Source organism: Pseudophryne corroboree, chromosome 9 (assembly GCF_028390025.1).
Source record: "Pseudophryne corroboree isolate aPseCor3 chromosome 9, aPseCor3.hap2, whole genome shotgun sequence".
NCBI lineage: Eukaryota > Metazoa > Chordata > Amphibia > Anura > Myobatrachidae > Pseudophryne > Pseudophryne corroboree.
In genome coordinates, this window is record NC_086452.1 from 8,488,087 (window position 1) to 8,509,957 (window position 21,871).

At 52.7% G+C, this 21,871-nt stretch overlaps 1 protein-coding gene across 4 annotated transcripts in view; it reads left to right on the top strand.

Annotated features, from left to right (window-relative positions):
- Positions 1-21,871, top strand: part of COL24A1 (collagen type XXIV alpha 1 chain) — a 767,149-nt gene that overhangs the window by 490,346 nt on the left and 254,932 nt on the right. For all 4 annotated transcript variants that reach the window (XR_010186531.1, XM_063938932.1, XM_063938934.1 and 1 more), the window contains exon 35: positions 15,210-15,263. Coding sequence is in view for 3 of the 4 variants with exons in the window: in XM_063938932.1 (XP_063795002.1) it covers positions 15,210-15,263 (54 nt within the window). In the remaining variant the exon portion in view is untranslated. The remainder of the gene's footprint in view (positions 1-15,209; positions 15,264-21,871) is intronic.

Sequence of the window (21,871 nt, forward strand, 5' to 3'; positions counted from 1 at the left end):
CGGGGCATCCGTTTCCTCCCGGGCAACAGCCACAACATGTCGCATTTCCTCGTGGGGCATCTCCAAAGGTCCTGTGTCTTCCTCTGGAACGGGTCCTCCCACGGCATCACAGTCCTGTCCCCGTACGTCGGTCCATTTCGGCACTCCTGGCAGGTATTCTTGCTCCAGGACTATCTCCTCCTCTTCACGGAGGGCATTCAACTGGGAGCATGACTCCACCCGATCCTGCCAGTCACTCTCGTCGGCGCTTCCGATGCCAGAGTCGTCCTCCATCTGTTCTGGGAGGGATTCGTCGGCGGACAGCTCACCGTAGTCAGAGTCCTCCTCCGATACCTGGACTGGGGTATTACTTTCCTCCTCAGCGTACTTCTTCGCTTCCGCTGGCACCTCTGCTTCCTCAGCGTACTCCTTCGCTTCCGCTGGCATCGTTACTTCCTCAGCGTACTCCTTTGCTTCCGCTGGCATCTCTTGGTACCCAGGACACTCCTGTTCCGCACGTCCTGGTCGTGGACGGTTCCATCGCGGGGAGATTCCGGACGTCTCAGTCACTGGGTCTTCACGCTTTTCTTCACAGCGTGGTCTCTTCACCTCCCAGTCGTCCACCTCCGCTTCATGCGGGAAAGGATTCTGCCTTACTGGGGTCACTTTTTTTGGACAGAGTAGGTCCGCGGCATCTTCCCAAGGGCACTCACTGGCCGCATGTCCTGGTCGCCGACACTTCCAACAAGGGAGGGCCACTGCCACCTTCTCCAAGACGGGTTCCTGGTCCACCTCCTTCACTGGGGAATCTTCACCCGTTGGTTCCGGCTCAGAGGAAATGGGCACCTGCGAACTAACTTCAAGCAAGGCCTTCCGCTCCATTTCCCTGGTTCCCTCCTCCCATCTCTGGGCGCGACCATCCGCAATCATCCGGTCTTCATTCCACGGACAATCGGGAAGCGCATGTCCTCTCGCCTCGCAGAGCGCACACACAGGCTCTGCAGCCACCCGGTCCCAAAGCTGCTGACGAGACTCCGTCATCTTCTTCACCGTGGCCTCGTAGTCCGTCCTGTCTTCAGTCCATGGACATTCCAGGAGCAGATGTCGGGGATCTCCACAGTTTTCACACCGGGAATCAACCTCGTCTTCGCTCGACTCTTCGTCCCAGGGACAACTGTTGTGCTCATGCCCGTAGTTTCCGCAGAGCAAACACCAGGACTCCTTCGCTTGGCCCTTCTGACGTCTTCGGTCCGCTTCCTGGACCACCTTCTTTGGGGACGTCTCTCGCCAAGTACACTCGTCGGTAAAGTGACCTGTTTGCCGACATTTCTTGCAGGGCGTCACAGCGGCTTTCTTGCGCCCCTTCTCCCGGCGCTCTTCTTTTCCACGCTGGACCGACCGCTGCACCATCTTCAGGATGTCTGCCCCAGACACCGTCACCCAGTCGCTCTGGTCCACACACATCCGGGGGTGAGTCTTCTCCGGAGCCGTCTGCAGGGAGGTCTTCTTGGTGGCGTTCCACATCGTGTCCGTGATCCGGTCTCTTTTATCCTGCCGACTACGCCAAGTGTGAGAGGTGCGGCGCGGCCTGCGGGTGCGTGTGGTGGTGCCTGCTGCCGTGCAGGTGTAGACTCGGTACTCACCAGGCGCCGCTCGCTCTCACCTTCAGGTACCGGAACCCTCAACGGACCTGGAAATCTTCACTCGGATCCGGACACGGCGATTCCCTCTCGGAGCTGACCGACGACCTAGCTGAGGAGAGAAGGGTTTACATCAAAGGGGTATCGACCCTTCTTCCGGTGGAACAGGGGATACCCCAGGGGTGGCTGCGACCTTCACCGGCTGGGTGAATGGTCATCACCGGCACAAAGCCTCAGCTACCCAGCTTTCACACACTCGCGCTTTCGCACGTAGTGTGATGAAAGGGATTCTCACGTCCGTGAGCAATCCTAACTCCGGCGCTCGGGGACAAACAAGGGACAGACGTACACGGATGCTACTCACCGTCACGAGTCTTGCACTCCGATCTTCTCCACTTACAGGTCCCTGTAAGGAGGCAAAGAGAAACAGCCGTGCAGGGCCTAACTCTGACCTAGTGTCACACCCTATACTATCTACAACAGCGGAGCCCTCAAACTAGCTCTGTGGGTGTGGTGCAACACAACTATGCACAACTTACACAACACATACACTTTGCCCTGCACGGTAACAACATATAACACACTATCGGAGTTACAACATAAAACGGTGCTGTCCCTTTATCTACCCGACCCAGAACACCCAGTAGTGGGGACCGCACAGCTCACCCACCTACCGTACTCTCAGGGTGGCCTGAGCCTAGCGCCCAGTACCACCTTTACTCACCTCAGGGAAACGCTGCTTCGCTGGGCCTAGCGCCCCCTAACTGCCCACAGGCCTGACTTTGCCCACGGGCCTAGCGCCCGCCTAACTTGCCGCCCGTTGGGTGACCTGGGCCTTGTGCCCAGGGTCACCTTTCATATCCCTAATTGGCCACAAATCCACTAGGGCCTAGCGCCCTCTAATGTCCCCACAGGCCTAGTGCCTGAACGTGCCCCTCGGGCCTAATGCCCGCCTAACTGTGCCCACAGGCCGGTGGCCTGACTATCCTCATGGGCCTAGTGCCCAACATGTGCCCCCCAGGCCTAGTGCCTGCCTATCTGGTGCCGCAGAGGTTGGGTGGCTTGGGCCTAATGCCCAAACCACCTAATCAGAATAATGACCCCCAATCTCCTAACTGCGCCACAGGCCTAGTGCCTGACTTGTGCCCTCGGGCCTAATGCCTGTCCCTGGTGGTCTAGGGAGGAAAAGGGGAGGGGGGAAGGATGCCTCACTGAGGCCTTACCTAACCCGGGGGCCTCCGGTGCCCTCTTCGGCCGCTGGCCCGTCCTGGCCAGCGGCGCCGCCGTCGCATCGCCGCGTCCAGCCGCCGCTGGACATCTTCTTTCCCAGGGCTGGAGTCTTCAGGCCTCTTCAGCGGCCACCGGAGCTCCTCTCCCTGCGGCCGTCGTCGTCTTCCTCCACGCAGTCCTTGTTTCCTGTCCGGCTCCTCTTCCTTCTTCGCGCTCTTCTGCGCGCGCGCTGTCCTCTTCGGCTCCCGCCCGCGACGTCTTCTCCTCTTCCCGCTCCTCAGCGCCGTCGTCCTCCGCTCTGGCTCCCGCCCGGCGTCTGACGTCAGACGCCGGGGGCGGGGCCTATGACGCGGCGAGCGCCGATTGGCTCGCCGCGTCTCTCTCCTATTGGCTGCCGCTCCGGGAGCCGCGATTGGCTCCCGGAGGGCGCCAACATTCAAACCCTCCAGCCTGGGGTCCGGTGCAGGGAAAAGGGTAATCCCTGCACCGGACACCCGCCGCCGCCACGCACCCAGCGCTGGGGACAGACAAGCTGCCCCAGCGCTGTCCCCAACTAGGGACAACACAGATGTGCCCACAGGGCACATCCTTACATTTCCCCCCCCTTTTTCCTTTGTAGTCCCTACAAAGTTCCTCACGACGCCCATTGTCCGCGGGTCAGGGAATTCCGAGGTCCCTCCGGCGAGGGTGCATTCGGGGGCCCAGCCTGGACCAGCTGTGACCCCACATCCTTCCTTCCTCCAGCTCCGGGTTCCTCTTGCGTCCTGACCTCCATCGGCGGATCCTCTGGGGGAGTGGCATCTCCTCACGGTCGCTTGACGTTGGCCACCAAGGGGAATCTTCTTCCACGGGGACAACAGTCACCCACTCTTGGCCTCCGATATCGTCTGTGGCTTCGTCCCTGTCTTCCGGGTGTGGTATCGACCACCACCCAACAGCGGAATCCTCCGGGGCATCCGTTTCCTCCCGGGCAACAGCCACAACATGTCGCATTTCCTCGTGGGGCATCTCCAAAGGTCCTGTGTCTTCCTCTGGAACGGGTCCTCCCACGGCATCACAGTCCTGTCCCCGTACGTCGGTCCATTTCGGCACTCCTGGCAGGTATTCTTGCTCCAGGACTATCTCCTCCTCTTCACGGAGGGCATTCAACTGGGAGCATGACTCCACCCGATCCTGCCAGTCACTCTCGTCGGCGCTTCCGATGCCAGAGTCGTCCTCCATCTGTTCTGGGAGGGATTCGTCGGCGGACAGCTCACCGTAGTCAGAGTCCTCCTCCGATACCTGGACTGGGGTATTACTTTCCTCCTCAGCGTACTTCTTCGCTTCCGCTGGCACCTCTGCTTCCTCAGCGTACTCCTTCGCTTCCGCTGGCATCGTTACTTCCTCAGCGTACTCCTTTGCTTCCGCTGGCATCTCTTGGTACCCAGGACACTCCTGTTCCGCACGTCCTGGTCGTGGACGGTTCCATCGCGGGGAGATTCCGGACGTCTCAGTCACTGGGTCTTCACGCTTTTCTTCACAGCGTGGTCTCTTCACCTCCCAGTCGTCCACCTCCGCTTCATGCGGGAAAGGATTCTGCCTTACTGGGGTCACTTTTTTTGGACAGAGTAGGTCCGCGGCATCTTCCCAAGGGCACTCACTGGCCGCATGTCCTGGTCGCCGACACTTCCAACAAGGGAGGGCCACTGCCACCTTCTCCAAGACGGGTTCCTGGTCCACCTCCTTCACTGGGGAATCTTCACCCGTTGGTTCCGGCTCAGAGGAAATGGGCACCTGCGAACTAACTTCAAGCAAGGCCTTCCGCTCCATTTCCCTGGTTCCCTCCTCCCATCTCTGGGCGCGACCATCCGCAATCATCCGGTCTTCATTCCACGGACAATCGGGAAGCGCATGTCCTCTCGCCTCGCAGAGCGCACACACAGGCTCTGCAGCCACCCGGTCCCAAAGCTGCTGACGAGACTCCGTCATCTTCTTCACCGTGGCCTCGTAGTCCGTCCTGTCTTCAGTCCATGGACATTCCAGGAGCAGATGTCGGGGATCTCCACAGTTTTCACACCGGGAATCAACCTCGTCTTCGCTCGACTCTTCGTCCCAGGGACAACTGTTGTGCTCATGCCCGTAGTTTCCGCAGAGCAAACACCAGGACTCCTTCGCTTGGCCCTTCTGACGTCTTCGGTCCGCTTCCTGGACCACCTTCTTTGGGGACGTCTCTCGCCAAGTACACTCGTCGGTAAAGTGACCTGTTTGCCGACATTTCTTGCAGGGCGTCACAGCGGCTTTCTTGCGCCCCTTCTCCCGGCGCTCTTCTTTTCCACGCTGGACCGACCGCTGCACCATCTTCAGGATGTCTGCCCCAGACACCGTCACCCAGTCGCTCTGGTCCACACACATCCGGGGGTGAGTCTTCTCCGGAGCCGTCTGCAGGGAGGTCTTCTTGGTGGCGTTCCACATCGTGTCCGTGATCCGGTCTCTTTTATCCTGCCGACTACGCCAAGTGTGAGAGGTGCGGCGCGGCCTGCGGGTGCGTGTGGTGGTGCCTGCTGCCGTGCAGGTGTAGACTCGGTACTCACCAGGCGCCGCTCGCTCTCACCTTCAGGTACCGGAACCCTCAACGGACCTGGAAATCTTCACTCGGATCCGGACACGGCGATTCCCTCTCGGAGCTGACCGACGACCTAGCTGAGGAGAGAAGGGTTTACATCAAAGGGGTATCGACCCTTCTTCCGGTGGAACAGGGGATACCCCAGGGGTGGCTGCGACCTTCACCGGCTGGGTGAATGGTCATCACCGGCACAAAGCCTCAGCTACCCAGCTTTCACACACTCGCGCTTTCGCACGTAGTGTGATGAAAGGGATTCTCACGTCCGTGAGCAATCCTAACTCCGGCGCTCGGGGACAAACAAGGGACAGACGTACACGGATGCTACTCACCGTCACGAGTCTTGCACTCCGATCTTCTCCACTTACAGGTCCCTGTAAGGAGGCAAAGAGAAACAGCCGTGCAGGGCCTAACTCTGACCTAGTGTCACACCCTATACTATCTACAACAGCGGAGCCCTCAAACTAGCTCTGTGGGTGTGGTGCAACACAACTATGCACAACTTACACAACACATACACTTTGCCCTGCACGGTAACAACATATAACACACTATCGGAGTTACAACATAAAACGGTGCTGTCCCTTTATCTACCCGACCCAGAACACCCAGTAGTGGGGACCGCACAGCTCACCCACCTACCGTACTCTCAGGGTGGCCTGAGCCTAGCGCCCAGTACCACCTTTACTCACCTCAGGGAAACGCTGCTTCGCTGGGCCTAGCGCCCCCTAACTGCCCACAGGCCTGACTTTGCCCACGGGCCTAGCGCCCGCCTAACTTGCCGCCCGTTGGGTGACCTGGGCCTTGTGCCCAGGGTCACCTTTCATATCCCTAATTGGCCACAAATCCACTAGGGCCTAGCGCCCTCTAATGTCCCCACAGGCCTAGTGCCTGAACGTGCCCCTCGGGCCTAATGCCCGCCTAACTGTGCCCACAGGCCGGTGGCCTGACTATCCTCATGGGCCTAGTGCCCAACATGTGCCCCCCAGGCCTAGTGCCTGCCTATCTGGTGCCGCAGAGGTTGGGTGGCTTGGGCCTAATGCCCAAACCACCTAATCAGAATAATGACCCCCAATCTCCTAACTGCGCCACAGGCCTAGTGCCTGACTTGTGCCCTCGGGCCTAATGCCTGTCCCTGGTGGTCTAGGGAGGAAAAGGGGAGGGGGGAAGGATGCCTCACTGAGGCCTTACCTAACCCGGGGGCCTCCGGTGCCCTCTTCGGCCGCTGGCCCGTCCTGGCCAGCGGCGCCGCCGTCGCATCGCCGCGTCCAGCCGCCGCTGGACATCTTCTTTCCCAGGGCTGGAGTCTTCAGGCCTCTTCAGCGGCCACCGGAGCTCCTCTCCCTGCGGCCGTCGTCGTCTTCCTCCACGCAGTCCTTGTTTCCTGTCCGGCTCCTCTTCCTTCTTCGCGCTCTTCTGCGCGCGCGCTGTCCTCTTCGGCTCCCGCCCGCGACGTCTTCTCCTCTTCCCGCTCCTCAGCGCCGTCGTCCTCCGCTCTGGCTCCCGCCCGGCGTCTGACGTCAGACGCCGGGGGCGGGGCCTATGACGCGGCGAGCGCCGATTGGCTCGCCGCGTCTCTCTCCTATTGGCTGCCGCTCCGGGAGCCGCGATTGGCTCCCGGAGGGCGCCAACATTCAAACCCTCCAGCCTGGGGTCCGGTGCAGGGAAAAGGGTAATCCCTGCACCGGACACCCGCCGCCGCCACGCACCCAGCGCTGGGGACAGACAAGCTGCCCCAGCGCTGTCCCCAACTAGGGACAACACAGATGTGCCCACAGGGCACATCCTTACATCTATCTAACAATCCACACCCTTCTGGCCATACCGATTTATTTTCTGCCGCGTTTGGTCTTTCATCCAAAGGTCCAATCCTTTTTTTGCTTTTTTCAACCACCGTTTTGTCCGCCAGTAGCCCCGTGGGATCTTAATCTGGTCCTATCAGCTCCTACAAAGCTCCATTTGAGCCATTAGATTCAGCGGATCTTGTTTGTTACTTGGAAGCTGGTCTTCTTCATGGGTATTGCCTCAGCTCAGCATGTTACTGAGTTAGGGGCTTTGTCTTCCAAGCCGCTTTTTCTCGACTTCCGTGACTATAAAGCCGTTCTTCGTACGGTTTCTACGTTCAATGCTGTTTCTCTAACGTCCTAGTGGATGCTGGGGACTCCGTCAGGACCATGGGGAATAGCGGCTCCGCAGGAGACAGGGCACAAAAGCAAGCTTTTAGGATCACATGGTGTGTACTGGCTCCTCCCCCTATGACCCTCCTCCAAGCCTCAGTTAGGTTTTTGTGCCCGTCCGAGCAGGGTGCAATCTAGGTGGCTCTCTTAAAGAGTTACTTAGAAAAAGTTTTTAGGTTTCTTATTTTCAGTGAGTCCTGCTGGCAACAGGCTCACTGCATCGAGGGACTTAGGGGAGAGATTTTCAACTCACCTGCGTGCAGGATGGATTGGATTCTTAGGCTACTGGACATAGCTCCAGAGGGAGTCGGAACACAGGGCTCGCCCTGGGGTTCGTCCCGGAGCCGCGCCGCCGACCCCCCTTGCAGACGCTGAAGATGAAGAGGTCCGGAACCAGGCAGCAGAAGACTCTCAGTCTTCATCAGGTAGCGCACAGCACTGCAGCTGTGCGCCATTGTTGTCAGCACACTTCACACAGCGGTCACGGAGGGTGCAGGGCGCTGGGGGGGGGCGCCCTGGGCAGCAATGTATAATACCTGTATGGCGAAAAATACATCACATATAGCCCTTGAGGCTATATGGATGTATTTAACCCCTGCCAGATATCTAAAACTCCGGAGAAGAAGCCCGCCGAAAAGGGGGCGGGGCCTATTCTCCTCAGCACACAGCGCCATTTTCCCTCACAGAAAGGCTGGTGGGAAGGCTCCCATGCTCTCCCCTGCACTGCACTACAGAAACAGGGTTAAAACAGAGAGGGGGGGCACTGATTTGGCGATATGTATATATATTAAAATGCTATAAGGGAGGAACACTTATATAAAGGTTGTCCCTGGATAATTATAGCGTTTTGGTGTGTGCTGGCAAACTCTCCCTCTGTCTCCCCAAAGGGCTAGTGGGTCCTGTCCTCTATCAGAGCATTCCCTATGTGTGTGCTGTATGTCGGTACGTGTGTGTCGACATGTATGAGGAAAATATTGGTGAGGAGGCGGAGCAAATTGCCTGTAATGGTGATGTCACTCTCTAGGGAGTCGACACCGGAATGGATGGCTTATTTATGGAAATTACGTGACAATGTCAACACGCTGCAAGCCGGTTGACGACATGAGAGGGCCGGCGAACAAATTAGTATCTGTCCAGGCGTCTCAAACACCGTCAGGGGCTGTAAAATGCCCATTTACCTCAGTCGGTCGACACAGACCCAGACACGGACACTGATTTCAGTGTCGACGGTGAAGAAACAAACGTATTTTCTTTTAGGGCCACACGTTAAGGGCAATGAAGGAGGTGTTACATATTTCTGATACTCCAAGTACCACAAAAAAGGGTATTATGTGTGAGGTGAAAAAACTACCTGTAGTTTTTCCTGAATCAGATAAATTAAATGAAGTGTGTGATGATGCGTGGGTTTCCCCCGATAGAAAATTATTGGCGGTATACCCTTTCCCGCCAGAAGTTAAGGCGCGGTGGGAAACACCCCTCAGGGTGGATAAGGCGCTCACACGCTTATCAGAACAAGTGGCGGTACCATCTACGGATAGGGCCGTACTTAAGGAGCCAACTGATAGGAGGCTGAAAAATATCCTAAAAAGTATACACACACATGCTGGTGTTATACTGCGACCAGCGATCGCCTCAGCCTGGATGTGCAGAGCTGAGGTGGCTTGGTCGGATTCCCTGACTAAAAATATTGATACCTTTGACAGGGACAGTATTTTATTGACTATAGAGCATTTAAAGGATGCATTTCTATATATGCGAGATGCGCAGAGGGATATTTGCACTCTGGCATCAAGAGTAAATGCGATGTCCATATCTGCAAGAAGATGTTTATGGACACGACAGTGGTCAGGTGATGCAGATTCCAAACGGCACAAAGATGTATTGCCGTATAAAGGGGAGGAGTTATTTGGGGTCGGTCCATGGGACCTGGTGGCCAGGGCAACTGCTGGAAAATCCACCGTTTTTTACCCTAAGTCACATCTCTGCAGAAAAAGACACCGTCTTTTCAGCCTCAGTCCTTTCGTCCCTATAAGAGTCATATCTGCCCAGGGATAGAGGAAAGGGAAGAAGACTGCAGCAGGCAGCCCATTCCCAGGAACAGAAGCCCTCCACCGCTTCTACCAAGTTCTCAGCATGACGCTGGGACCGTACAGGACCCCTGGATCCTACAAGTAGTATCCAAGGGGTACAGATTGGAATGTCGAGAGGTTTCCCCCCTCGCAGGTTCCTGTAGTCTGCTGTACCAATGTCTCCCTCCGACAGGGAGGCAGTATTGAAAACAATTCACAAGCTGTATTCCCAGCAGGTGATAATAAATTTACCCCTCCGACAACAAGGAAAGGGGTATTACTCCACACTATATGGTGGTACTGAAGGCTAGGTGAGACCTATTCTAAATCTGAAAAATTTGAACACTTACAAGGGTTCAAATCCAGATGGAGTCACTCAGAGCAGTGATAGCAAAGAACAAGGGGACTATATGGTGTCCCGGGACATCAGGGATGCTTACCTCCATGTCCCAAAATTTGCCTTTTCTCACCAAGGGTACCTCAGGTTCGTGGTACAGAACTGTCACTATCAGTTTCAAGACGATGCCGTTGGATTGTCCAAGGCACCCCGGGTCCTTACCAAGGTAATGACCGAAAGGAGGATTCGTCTTCAAAGAAAATGGACGACCTCCTGATAAGAACAAGGTCTAGAGAACAGTTGGAGGTCGGAGTAGCACTATCTCAAGTAGTTCTACGACAGCACGGGTGGATTCTAAATATTCCAAAACCGCAGTTGTTCCGACGACACGTCTGCTGGTCCTAGGGATGATTCTGGACACAGTCCAGGAAAAGGTGTTTCTCCCAGAGGAGAAAGCCAGGGAGTTATCCGAGCTAATCGGGATCCTCCTAAAACCAGGAAAAGTGTCAGTGCATCATTGCACAAGAGTCCTGGTAAAAATGGTGGCTTATTACGAAGCGCTTCCATTCGGCAGATTTCACGCAAGAACTCTTCAGTGGGATCTGCTGGACAAATGGTCTGGATCGCATCTTCAGATGCATCAGCGGATAACCCTATATCCAAGGACAAGGGTGTCTCTCCTGTGGTGATTACAGAGTGCTCATCTTCTAGAGGGCCGCAGATTCGGCATTCAGGATTGGATGCTCGTGACCACGGAGGCCAGCCTGAGAGGCTGGGGAGCAGTCACACAAGGAGTGTGATCAAGTCTGGAGAATTCTCTCCACATAAATATACTGGAGCTAAGAGCAAATTTATAATGCTCTAAGCTTAGCAAGACCTCTGCTTCAAGGTCAGCCGGTATTGATCCAGTGGGATAACATCACGGCAGTCGCCCACGTAAACAGAAAGGGCGGCACAAGAAGCAGGAGGGCAGTGGCAAAACTGCAAGGATTTTTCGCTAGGCGGAAAATCATGTGATAGCACTGTCAGCAGTGTTCATTCCGGGAGTGGACGACTGGGAAGCAGACTTCCTCAGCAGGCACGACCTCCACCCGGGAGAGTGGGAACTTCATCGGGAAGTTTTCCGCATGATTGTGAACCGTTGGGAAAGACCAAAGGTGGACATGATGGCGTCCCGCCCGAACAAAAAAATGGGACAGGTATTGCGCCAGGTCACGAGACCTTCAGGCGATAGCTGTGGACGTCCTGGTAACACCGTGGGTGTAACAGTCGGTGTATGTGTTCCCTTCTCTGCTTCTCATAACCAAGGTATTGAGAATTATAAGACATAGAGGAGTAAGAACTATACTCGTGGCTCCGGATTGGCCAAGAGGGACTTGGTAACCGGAACTTCAAGAGATGCTCACAGAGGACTAATGGCCTCGGGAGCTAAGAAGGGATTTGCTTTCAGCAAGTACCATGTCTGTTCCAAGAGGAACCGTGGCATCGGCCTTTAAGAAAGGACCTGCTCCAGCAGGGACCTTGTCTGTTCCAAGACTTACCGCGACTGCGTTTGACGGCATGGCGGTTTGAACGCCGGATCCTAAGGGAAAAGGCATTCCGGAAGAGGTCATACCTACCCTGGTCAAAGCCAGGAAGGAGGTGACCACACAACGTTATCACCACATGTGGTAAAAATATGTTGCGTGGGTGAGGCCAGGAGGGCCCCACGAAAAAATTTCAACTAGGTCGATTTCTGCACTTCCTGCAAACAGGAGTGTCTATGAGCCTCAAATTGGGGTCCATTAAGGTTCAAGTTTCGGCCCTATAGATTTTCTTCCAGAAAGAATTGGCTTCAGTTCCTGAAGTCCAGACGTTTGTCAAGGGAGTATTGCATATACAACCCTGGTGTGCCTCCAGTGGCACCGTGGGATCTCAACGTAGTGTTGGGATTCCTCAAATCATATTGGTTTGAACCACTCAAATCTGTGGATTTGAAATATCTCACATGGAAAGTGACCATGCTGTTGGCCCTGGCCTCGGCCAGGCGATTGTCAAAATTGGCGGCTTTGTCTTACAAAAGCCCATATTTGATTTTCCATTCGGACAGGGCAGAACTGCGGACTCGTCCCCAGTTTCTTCCTAAGGTGGTGTCAGCGTTTCACCTGAAACAACCTATTGTGGTGCCTGCGGCTACTAGGGACTTGGAGGACTCCAAGTTGCTAGACGTTGTCAGGGCCCTGAAAATATATATATATATATAATTCCAGGACGGCTGGAGTCAGAAAGTCTGACTTGCTGTTTATATTGTAGGCACCCAAAAAGCTGGGTGCTCCTGCTTCTAAGCAGACTATTGCTCGTTGGATTTGTAGTACAATTCAGCTTGCACATTCTGTGGCAGGCCTGCCACAGCCAAAATCTGTAAATGCCCATTCCACAAGGAAGGTGGGCTCATCTTGGGCGGCTGCCCGAGGGGTCTCGGCTTTACAACTTTGCCGAGCAGCTACTTGGTCAGGGGCAAACACGTTTGCTAAATTCTACAAATTTGATACCCTGGCTGAGGAGGACCTGGAGTTCTCTCATTCGGTGCTGCAGAGTCATCCGCACTCTCCCGCCCGTTTGGGAGCTTTGGTATAATCCCCATGGTCCTGACGGAGTCCCCAGCATCCACTAGGACGTTAGAGAAAATAAGATTTTACTTACCGATAAATCTATTTCTCATAGTCCGTAGTGGATGCTGGGCGCCCATCCCAAGTGCGGATTGTCTGCATTACTTGTACATAGTTATTGTTACAAAAAAATCGGGTTATTATTGTTGTGAGCCATCTTTTTTAGAGGCTACTTCATTGTTATCATACTGTTAACTGGGCTCAAATCACAAGTTGTACGGTGTGATTGGTGTGGCTGGTATGAGTCTTACCCGGGATTCAAGATCCTTCCTTATTGTGTACGCTCGTCCGGGCACAGTACCTAACTGAGGCTTGGAGGAGGGTCATAGGGGGAGGAGCCAGTACACACCATGTGATCCTAAAAGCTTGCTTTTGTGCCCTGTCTCCTGCGGAGCCGCTATTCCCCATGGTCCTGACGGAGTCCCCAGCATCCACTACGGACTATGAGAAATAGATTTATCGGTAAGTAAAATCTTATTTTTTCCTCCTTCCCCGCAACTTTCCCAAGACAAGGATAAGCTGGCTCTACTAGATGTAGATCGAGCTCTGCGAATGTTCGTTACAACGCACATAAACGTGGTTGGCCGGATATTGCGCGTTGTACCCACTCAGTTATTTCTGAAGCCTGTTCTAGTGTGGGGCAACCGGCCCCAGACCAGGTGTCAGCGCATTCCACTATAGCGGTGGCATCCGCCTCTACAGTGCGACAAGGAACTTCGCTGGAACAGGTACCTGGTCCTCTGTCTACGCGTCTATACAGTCCTGTGTTCAGGCAGCCTGAGCGTTCCCTTGCCTGGGGGTGGCTGTTGAACGTCCCATGATCCAGTGTCCCAGCAGCCTTGCTTCCAGAGACAAGAAGATTTTTGGTCACTTGCCACTGAATCCTGTTCTCTGAAGCAGACGGGGGGACACTGCGTACCCTTACTCACGCTCAAATCTTATTTCTTACTGGCGTTATGGGGCTGCAGGGGGGGAGGAGCTTACTTTTAAAGCTACGGCGTTATTTTGTGCCGGCTCCAGCCCCAACCTGCAATCCCATTCTCCAGTTTCCCCCATCCTGCTTCAGAGAAAAGGATTCAGCGGTAAGTGACTAAAAATCCTCTTTTGTCATTCACATCAGTTCCTGCCCAGCAGAGCTTACAATCTATATTCCCTACCACTAGGGCACATACTTTCTTGTCTGAAACTAGTTAACCTACTGATATATTTTTGGATTGTATGTGGAAACCGGAGCAAATGCCACACAGATAGGGCTTGAACCAGACATGGAACGCTCCCGACCTCAGTGACAGCTGCCCAGTACAGGGTGTGTTATTCCTTAATACACAAGCGTTCCTTATACCCCTCGTCCACTGCCGCAGTAACCCCGGGTGATTGCTGTGTCTACCCAGGCTCAGGGGAAAAGGGTCCCTGAAAAAAATAAGAGTGACCCGGGAATCCAATCCGGGTAGCTGGCAGGGTCGCACCTGGGTAAGGGTGCAGTGTACACGGTTGACCCCCAGCCCCGTTCAAATCCTATGGAGAGCCAGCTCTCCGGCGCTTGGAGATGATGTCATCTCCAAGCACCGGCAGAGGGAGGACCCGCCACTGACCCAGGTCCAGCCTGCGCTGTCACATGGCGTGAGACCCGTGTTCAGTTACCTGGGTCAGACGCAGGATGTAGGTGGAAAAAGGGGATAAGTAACACTGGAGCACACTGATTACAGCAGTGGTTCCCAAGCTCGCTCCTTAAGGCACGCTGACAGTCCAGGTTTTTTAGGCTATCCTTTCATTAGCACTGGTAACTAAATTAGAAATATCTGACAGTTTGATTTAACCGTTTGTGATTAAGCATGGATTTCCCTATAGCCTGGCCTGTTATGGCGCCTTGAGAACCGAGTTTGGAAACCCTGGATTGGAGGCAATGACATCAGAGTCGCCATTTATTCAGGAACTACTTACTGTAGGAGTGTGTGTACAGGAGGATCCGGTCTTTAGGCCGACAGTAAGTAGGCCGACATGGTTTCTAGGTCAGCAGGGACTCTAGGTCGACACGACAAAAGGTCGACATGCATTTTTCTTAAAAACCAAGTATTTCTTTTTTGAACTTTTCATACTTTACGATCCACGTGGACTACGATTGGGAACGGTAACCTGTGCCGAGTGCAGCGGTAGCAGAGCGAGGCACCTTGCCCGAAACATGGAGAGCCATGCACGGAGACACGGTGCACTAATTGGGGTTCCTGGTCACTGTACGGCGAAAATGACAACAAAAAAAGTCACACAACTTATGTCAACCATTTCTCATGTCGATCTAGTATGTGTCGACCTAGAGTCCCTGTCAACCTAGAAACCATGTTGACCTACTTACTGTCAACCAATAGTGGTCAACCTAGAGACTGTCTAATCTACCTAACATACCACACGCGTGTACAGGTATGTATGTACACATCACGTCATGTACTAGTACCGCCGCGGCTGTGTGTGACCGGGCAGCTGACGGTTATTACGCGGTGGGCAGGAAATAATTGTCCGTTTCTGTTGTTTGCAGGGTGACGTCGGAGCTGCTGGTAACATTGGCGCAGTGGGAGAGCCCGGTTTACGGGTGAGATGATTGTGGTGTGAAATCTGCCCTGTGTACTAAGAGCTCACGCTGGTAACATATCTAGGTATAATCCTATAGAGAATGGAAATAGAAATCTACATATACAATATAACAATACAAATGCAGTAATATAGTAACAGAGGCAGATAAGAGGTGTCTGGGAGCATACAGTATCTGCACCTTGGCAAATGATGCAATATAAGTTACAATGCCTTTATCTGATGCAGAATTGGACCTGGGTAACACCATGCTTCGCTGCAGAGGAGGGAGGGGGCAGATGTAACATGTGCAGAGAGTTAGGTGTGGGAGGGGTGTGTCCTACATCAGAGCTACATTGCAGTGCGAGAATAAAGCCGCCAAGTATGTGTGGGCTACATGCAGGGCCGGTTCTACACCTTGTGGCGCCCAGTGCGAAGGTTTCCACTGGCGCCCCCCCCCCCGCGGCAAAAGTTAGTTTGCAAAAAATAGGGGCGTGGCTTCCTAGGGGAGGGTCGTGGCCACAGTTATGCCCCCAGTAGCTGTGCCCCCAGATTTGCCCCAAGTAGTTGTGCCCCCCAGTTGATTTTTCCCCTGTAGCTGTGCCCCCCTGTAGATATGCCCCCAGTTAATTTGCCCCCAGTAGCTGGTCCCCCTGTAGTTGTGCCCCCCGTAGCAGTGCCCCCAGTAGCTGTTCCCCCCGTAGTAGTGCCCCCAGTAGCTGTTCCCCCTGTAGTAGTGCCCCCAGTAGCAGAGCCCCCAGTATGTGCCCTCTGTAGCAGTGCCCCCAGTATGTGCCCCCTGTAGTAGTGCCCCCAGTATGTGCCCCCTGTAGTAGTGCCCCCAGTAGCAGTGCCCCCAGTATGTGACCTCTGTAGCTGTGCCCTTTGTAGCTGTGCCCCCTGTAGTAGTGCCCCCAGTATGTGCCCCCTGTAGTAGTGCCCCCAGTAGCAGTGCCCCCAGTATGTGACCTCTGTAGCTGTGCCCTTTGTAGCTGTGCCCCCTGTAGTAGTGCCCCCAGCATGTGCCCCCTGTAGTAGTGCACCCAGTAGCTGTCCCCCCTGAAGCAGTGCCCCCAGTATTTTTCCCCCCCTGTAGATTTGCCCCCTGTAGTAGTGCCCCCAGTATGTGCCCCCTGTAGTAGTGCCCCCAGTAGCAGTGCCCCCAGTATGTGCCCTCTGTAGCTGTGCCCTTTGTAGCTGTGCCCCCTGTAGTAGTGCCCACAGTAGCAGTGCCCCCAGTATATGCCCTCTGTAGCTGTGCCCTTTGTAGCTGTGCCCCCTGTAGTAGTGCCCCCAGTATGTGCCCCCTGTAGTAGTGCCCCCAGTAGCAGTGCCCCCAGTATGTGCCCTCTGTAGCTGTGCCCTTTGTAGCTGTGCCCCCTGTAGTAGTGCCCCCAGTAGCAGTGCCCCCAGTATATGCCCTTGTAGCTGTGCCCCCAGTATGTGCCCTCTGTAGTAGTGACGCTGTCAAAGCCAAAAAGAAAATACCAGCCTCGCTCCTGTTTCCGGACCGCTGTTGCTGCTGCTGCTGTCTCCGGGCGCCAGCTCCGCTCTATAGGAGAGATGTAATGACGTCTCTCCCATAGCAACGCTGCACTGACACTAAGGGTCAATTTTGACCTCTAGCGTCAGTCAGTGATGCCGGCTGTAGCGGGCGCACACAGCGCTCACTGCAGCCGGGGAGCGGGGAGGGAAGGAGGAGCAGTAGCGGCTCTTGCCACGGCGGCGCCCTCAGGATAGCGGCGCCCCGGGCAAAAAGCCTGCTTGCCCGTGGCAAGAGCCGCTACTGGCTACATGCAGAAGCAGCCAGTAACTGAGCACCTGGGTAACACCATGCTGCGCTGCAGGGTGTGGGAGGGGCATATCCTAGCTCAGAGCTACATTGCAGTGTGAGAATAAAGCCGCCCAGCATGTGTGGGCTACATGCAGAAGCAGCCAGTAACTGAGCACCTAGGTAACACCATGCTGCACTGCAGGGGGCAGATGTAACATGTGCAGAGAGTTATGTGTGGAAGGGATGTGTCCTTGCTCAGAGCTACATTGCAGTGTGAGAATAAAGCCGCCCAGCATGTGTGGGCTACATGCAGAAACAGCCAGTAACTGAGCACCTGGGTAACACCATGCAGCACTGCAGGGGGGGGCAGATGTAACATGTGCAGAGAGAGCCAGAGTTGGTAGGGTCATGTCCCTGCTTAGCTCTCAGTTGCAGTGTACGCATACTGTATAGCCGCCCTGCATGCATAAGAAAAATACATATTTGCAAACCTTAGATTGCAACATGGTTTGTCCAGGATCAGCTGGTCCTTTATTTATTTGGCTTCGCTACCAAATCTGAATCCAGCCCTTTAATATTTAAAATGTGTATTGAAAATGGAGGGATGCGCCCTAGAGTATCAGACTCTCTTTCACAGCACCCGCGGGCCAAACGTTTCATCTTGAGAAATTTAGAAATACATATTAAATGAATAAATTGTGTTTCTAGGGTCAGATATGTGGTGAGGGACAGGATAAATTATGTGGTGAGGGACAGGATTAGTTATGTGGTGAGGGACAGGATTAGTTATGTGGTGACGGACAGGATAAATTGTGTGGTGAGGGACAGGATTAGTTATGTGGTGAGGGACAGGATTAGTTATGTGGTGAAGGACAGGATTAGTTATGTGGTGAGGGACAGGATTAGTTATGTGGTGAAGGACAGGATTAGTTATGTGGTGAGGGACAGGATAAATTGTGTGGTGAGGGACAGGATTAGTTATGTGGTGAAGGACAGGATTAGTTATGTGGTGAGGGACAGGATAAATTGTGTGGTGAGGGACAGGATTAGTTATGTGGTGAGGGACAGGATTAGTTATGTGGTGAGGGACAGGATTAGTTATGTGGTGAGGGACAGGATAAATTGTGCGGTGAGGGACAGGATTAGTTATGTGGTGAGGGACAGGATTAGTTATGTGGTGAGGGACAGGATTAGTTATGTAGTGAAGGACAGGATTAGTTATGTGGTGAGGGACAGGATTAGTTATGTGGTGAAGGACAGGATTAGTTATGTGGTGAAGGACAGGATTAGTTATGTGGTGAGGGACAGGATTAGTTATGTGATGAGGGACAGGATAAATTGTGTGGTGAGGGACAGGATTAGTTATGTGGTGAGGGACAGGATTAGTTATGTGGTGAGGGACAGGATTAGTTATGTGGTGAAGGACAGGATTAGTTATGTGGTGAGGGATAGGATTAGTTATGTGGTGAGGGACAGGATAAATTGTGTGGTGAGGGACAGGATTAGTTATGTGGTGAGGGACAGGATAAATTGTGTGGTGAAGGACAGGATTAGTTATGTGGTGAAGAACAGGATTAGTTATGTGGTGAGGGACAGGATTAGTTATGTGGTGAAGGACAGGATTAGTTATGTGGTGAAGGACAGGATTAGTTATGTGGTGAAGGACAGGATTAGTTATGTGGTGAAGGACAGGATTAGTTATGTGGTGAAGGACAGGATTAGTTATGTGGTGAAGGACAGGATTAGTTATGTGGTGAAGGACAGGATTAGTTATGTGGTGCGGGACAGGATTAGATATGTGGTGAGGGACAGGATTAGTTATGTGGTGAGGAACAGGATTAGTTATGTGGTGAAGGACAGGATTAGTTATGTGGTGAGGGACAGGATAAATTGTGTGGTGAGGGACAGGATTAGTTATGTGGTGAGGGACAGGATAAATTGTGTGGTGAGGGACAGGATTAGTTATGTGGTGAAGGACAGGATTAGTTATGTGGTGAGGGACAGGATTAGTTATGTGGTGAGGGACAGGATTAGTTATGTGGTGAGGGACAGGATTAGTTATGTGGTGAGGGACAGGATTAGTTATGTGATGAGGGACAGGATAAATTGTGTGGTGAGGGACAGGATTAGTTATGTGGTGAGGGACAGGATTAGTTATGTGGTGAGGGACAGGATTAGTTATGTGGTGAGGGACAGGATTAGTTATGTGGTGAGGGCCAGGATTAGTTATGTGGTGAGGGACAGGATAAATTGTGTGGTGAGGGACAGGATTAGTTATGTGGTGCGGGACAGGATTAGTTATGTGGTGAGGGACAGGATTAGTTATGTGGTGAGGGACAGGATTAGTTATGTGGTGAAGGACAGGATTAGTTATGTGGTGAGGGATAGGATTAGTTATGTGGTGAGGGACAGGATAAATTGTGTGGTGAGGGACAGGATTAGTTATGTGGTCAGGGACAGGATAAATTGTGTGGTGAAGGACAGGATTAGTTATGTGGTGAAGGACAGGATTAGTTATGTGGTGAGGGACAGGATTAGTTATGTGGTGAAGGACAGGATTAGTTATGTGGTGAAGGAGAGGATTAGTTATGTGGTGAAGGACAGGATTAGTTATGTGGTGAGGGACAGGATTAGTTATGTGGTGAAGGACAGGATTAGTTATGTGGTGAAGGACAGGATTAGTTATGTGGTGAAGGACAGGATAAATTGTGTGGTGAGGGACAGGAATAGATATGTGGTGAGGGACAGGATTAGTTATGTGGTGAGGGACAGGATTAGATATGTGGTGAGGGACAGGATTAGTTATGTGGTGAGGGACAGGATTGGATATGTGGTGAGGGACAGGATTAGATATGTGGTGAGGGACAGGATTAGTTATTTGGTGAGGGACAGGATTAGTTATGTGGTGAGGGACAGGATTAGTTATGTGGTGAGGGACAGGATTAGTTATGTGGTGAGGGACAGGATTAGTTATGTGGTGAGGGACAGGATTAGATATGTGGTGAGGGATAGGATTAGTTATGTGGTGAGGGACAGGATTAGTTATGTGGTGAGGGACAGGATTAGTTATGTGGTGAGGGACAGGATTAGTTATGTGGTGAGGGACAGGATTAGATATGTGGCGAAGGACAGGATTAGTTATGTGGTGAAGGACAGGATAAATTGTGCGGTGAGGGACAGGATTAGATATGTGGTGAGGGACAGGATTAGATATGTGGTGAGGGACAGGATTAGTTATGTGGTGAGGGACAGGATTAGATATGTGGTGAGGGACAGGATTAGTTATGTGGTGAGGAACAGGATTAGATATGTGGTGAGGGACAGGATTAGTTATGTGGTGAGGGACAGGATTAGTTATGTGGTGAGGGACAGGATTAGTTATGTGGTGAGGGACAGGATTAGTTATGTGGTGAGGGACAGGATTAGTTATGAGGTGAGGGACAGGATTAGTTATGTGGTGAGGGACAGGATTAGATATGTGGTGAAGGACAGGATTAGTTATGTGGTGAAGGACAGGATAAATTGTGTGGTGAGGGACAGGATTAGATATGTGGTGAGGGACAGGATTAGATATGTGGTGAGGGACAGGATTAGATATGTGGTGAAGGACAGGATTAGATATGTGGTGAAGGACAGGATTAGTTATGTGGTGAGGGACAGTATAAATTGTGTGGTGAGGGACAGGATTAGTTATGTGGTGAGGGACAGGATTAGTTATGTGGTGAGGGACAGGATTAGTTATGTGGTGAAGGACAGGATTAGTTATGTGGTGAGGGACAGGATTAGTTATGTGGTGAAGGACAGGATTAGTTATGTGGTGAGGGACAGGATTAGATATGTGTGAGGGACAGGATTAGTTATGTGGTGAAGGACAGGATAAATTGTGTGGTGAGGGACAGGATCAGTTATGTGGTGAGGGACAGGATTAGTTATGTGGTGAAGGACAGGATTAGTTATGTGGTGAGGGACAGGATTAGTTATGTAGTGAGGAACAGGATAAATTGTGTGGTGAGGGACAGGATTAGTTATGTGGTGAGGGACAGGATTAGTTATGTGGTGAGGGACAGGATTAGTTATGTGGTGAGGGACAGGATTAGTTATGTGGTGAAGGACAGGATTAGTTATGTGGTGAGGGACAGGATTAGTTATGTGGTGAGGGACAGGATAAATTGTGTGGTGAGGGACAGGATTAGTTATGTGGTGAGGGACAGGATAAATTGTGAGGTACAGGATTAGTTATGTGGTGAAGGACAGGATTAGTTATGTGGTGAGGGACAGGATTAGATATGTGGTGAAGGACAGGATTAGATATGTGGTGAAGGACAGGATTAGTTATGTGGTGAGGGACAGTATAAATTGTGTGGTGAGGGACAGGATTAGTTATGTGGTGAGGGACAGGATTAGTTATGTGGTGAGGGACAGGATTAGTTATGTGGTGAAGGACAGGATTAGTTATGTGGTGAGGGACAGGATTAGTTATGTGGTGAAGGACAGGATTAGTTATGTGGTGAGGGACAGGATTAGATATGTGTGAGGGACAGGATTAGTTATGTGGTGAAGGACAGGATAAATTGTGTGGTGAGGGACAGGATCAGTTATGTGGTGAGGGACAGGATTAGTTATGTGGTGAAGGACAGGATTAGTTATGTGGTGAGGGACAGGATTAGTTATGTAGTGAGGAACAGGATAAATTGTGTGGTGAGGGACAGGATTAGTTATGTGGTGAGGGACAGGATTAGTTATGTGGTGAGGGACAGGATTAGTTATGTGGTGAGGGACAGGATTAGTTATGTGGTGAAGGACAGGATTAGTTATGTGGTGAGGGACAGGATTAGTTATGTGGTGAGGGACAGGAT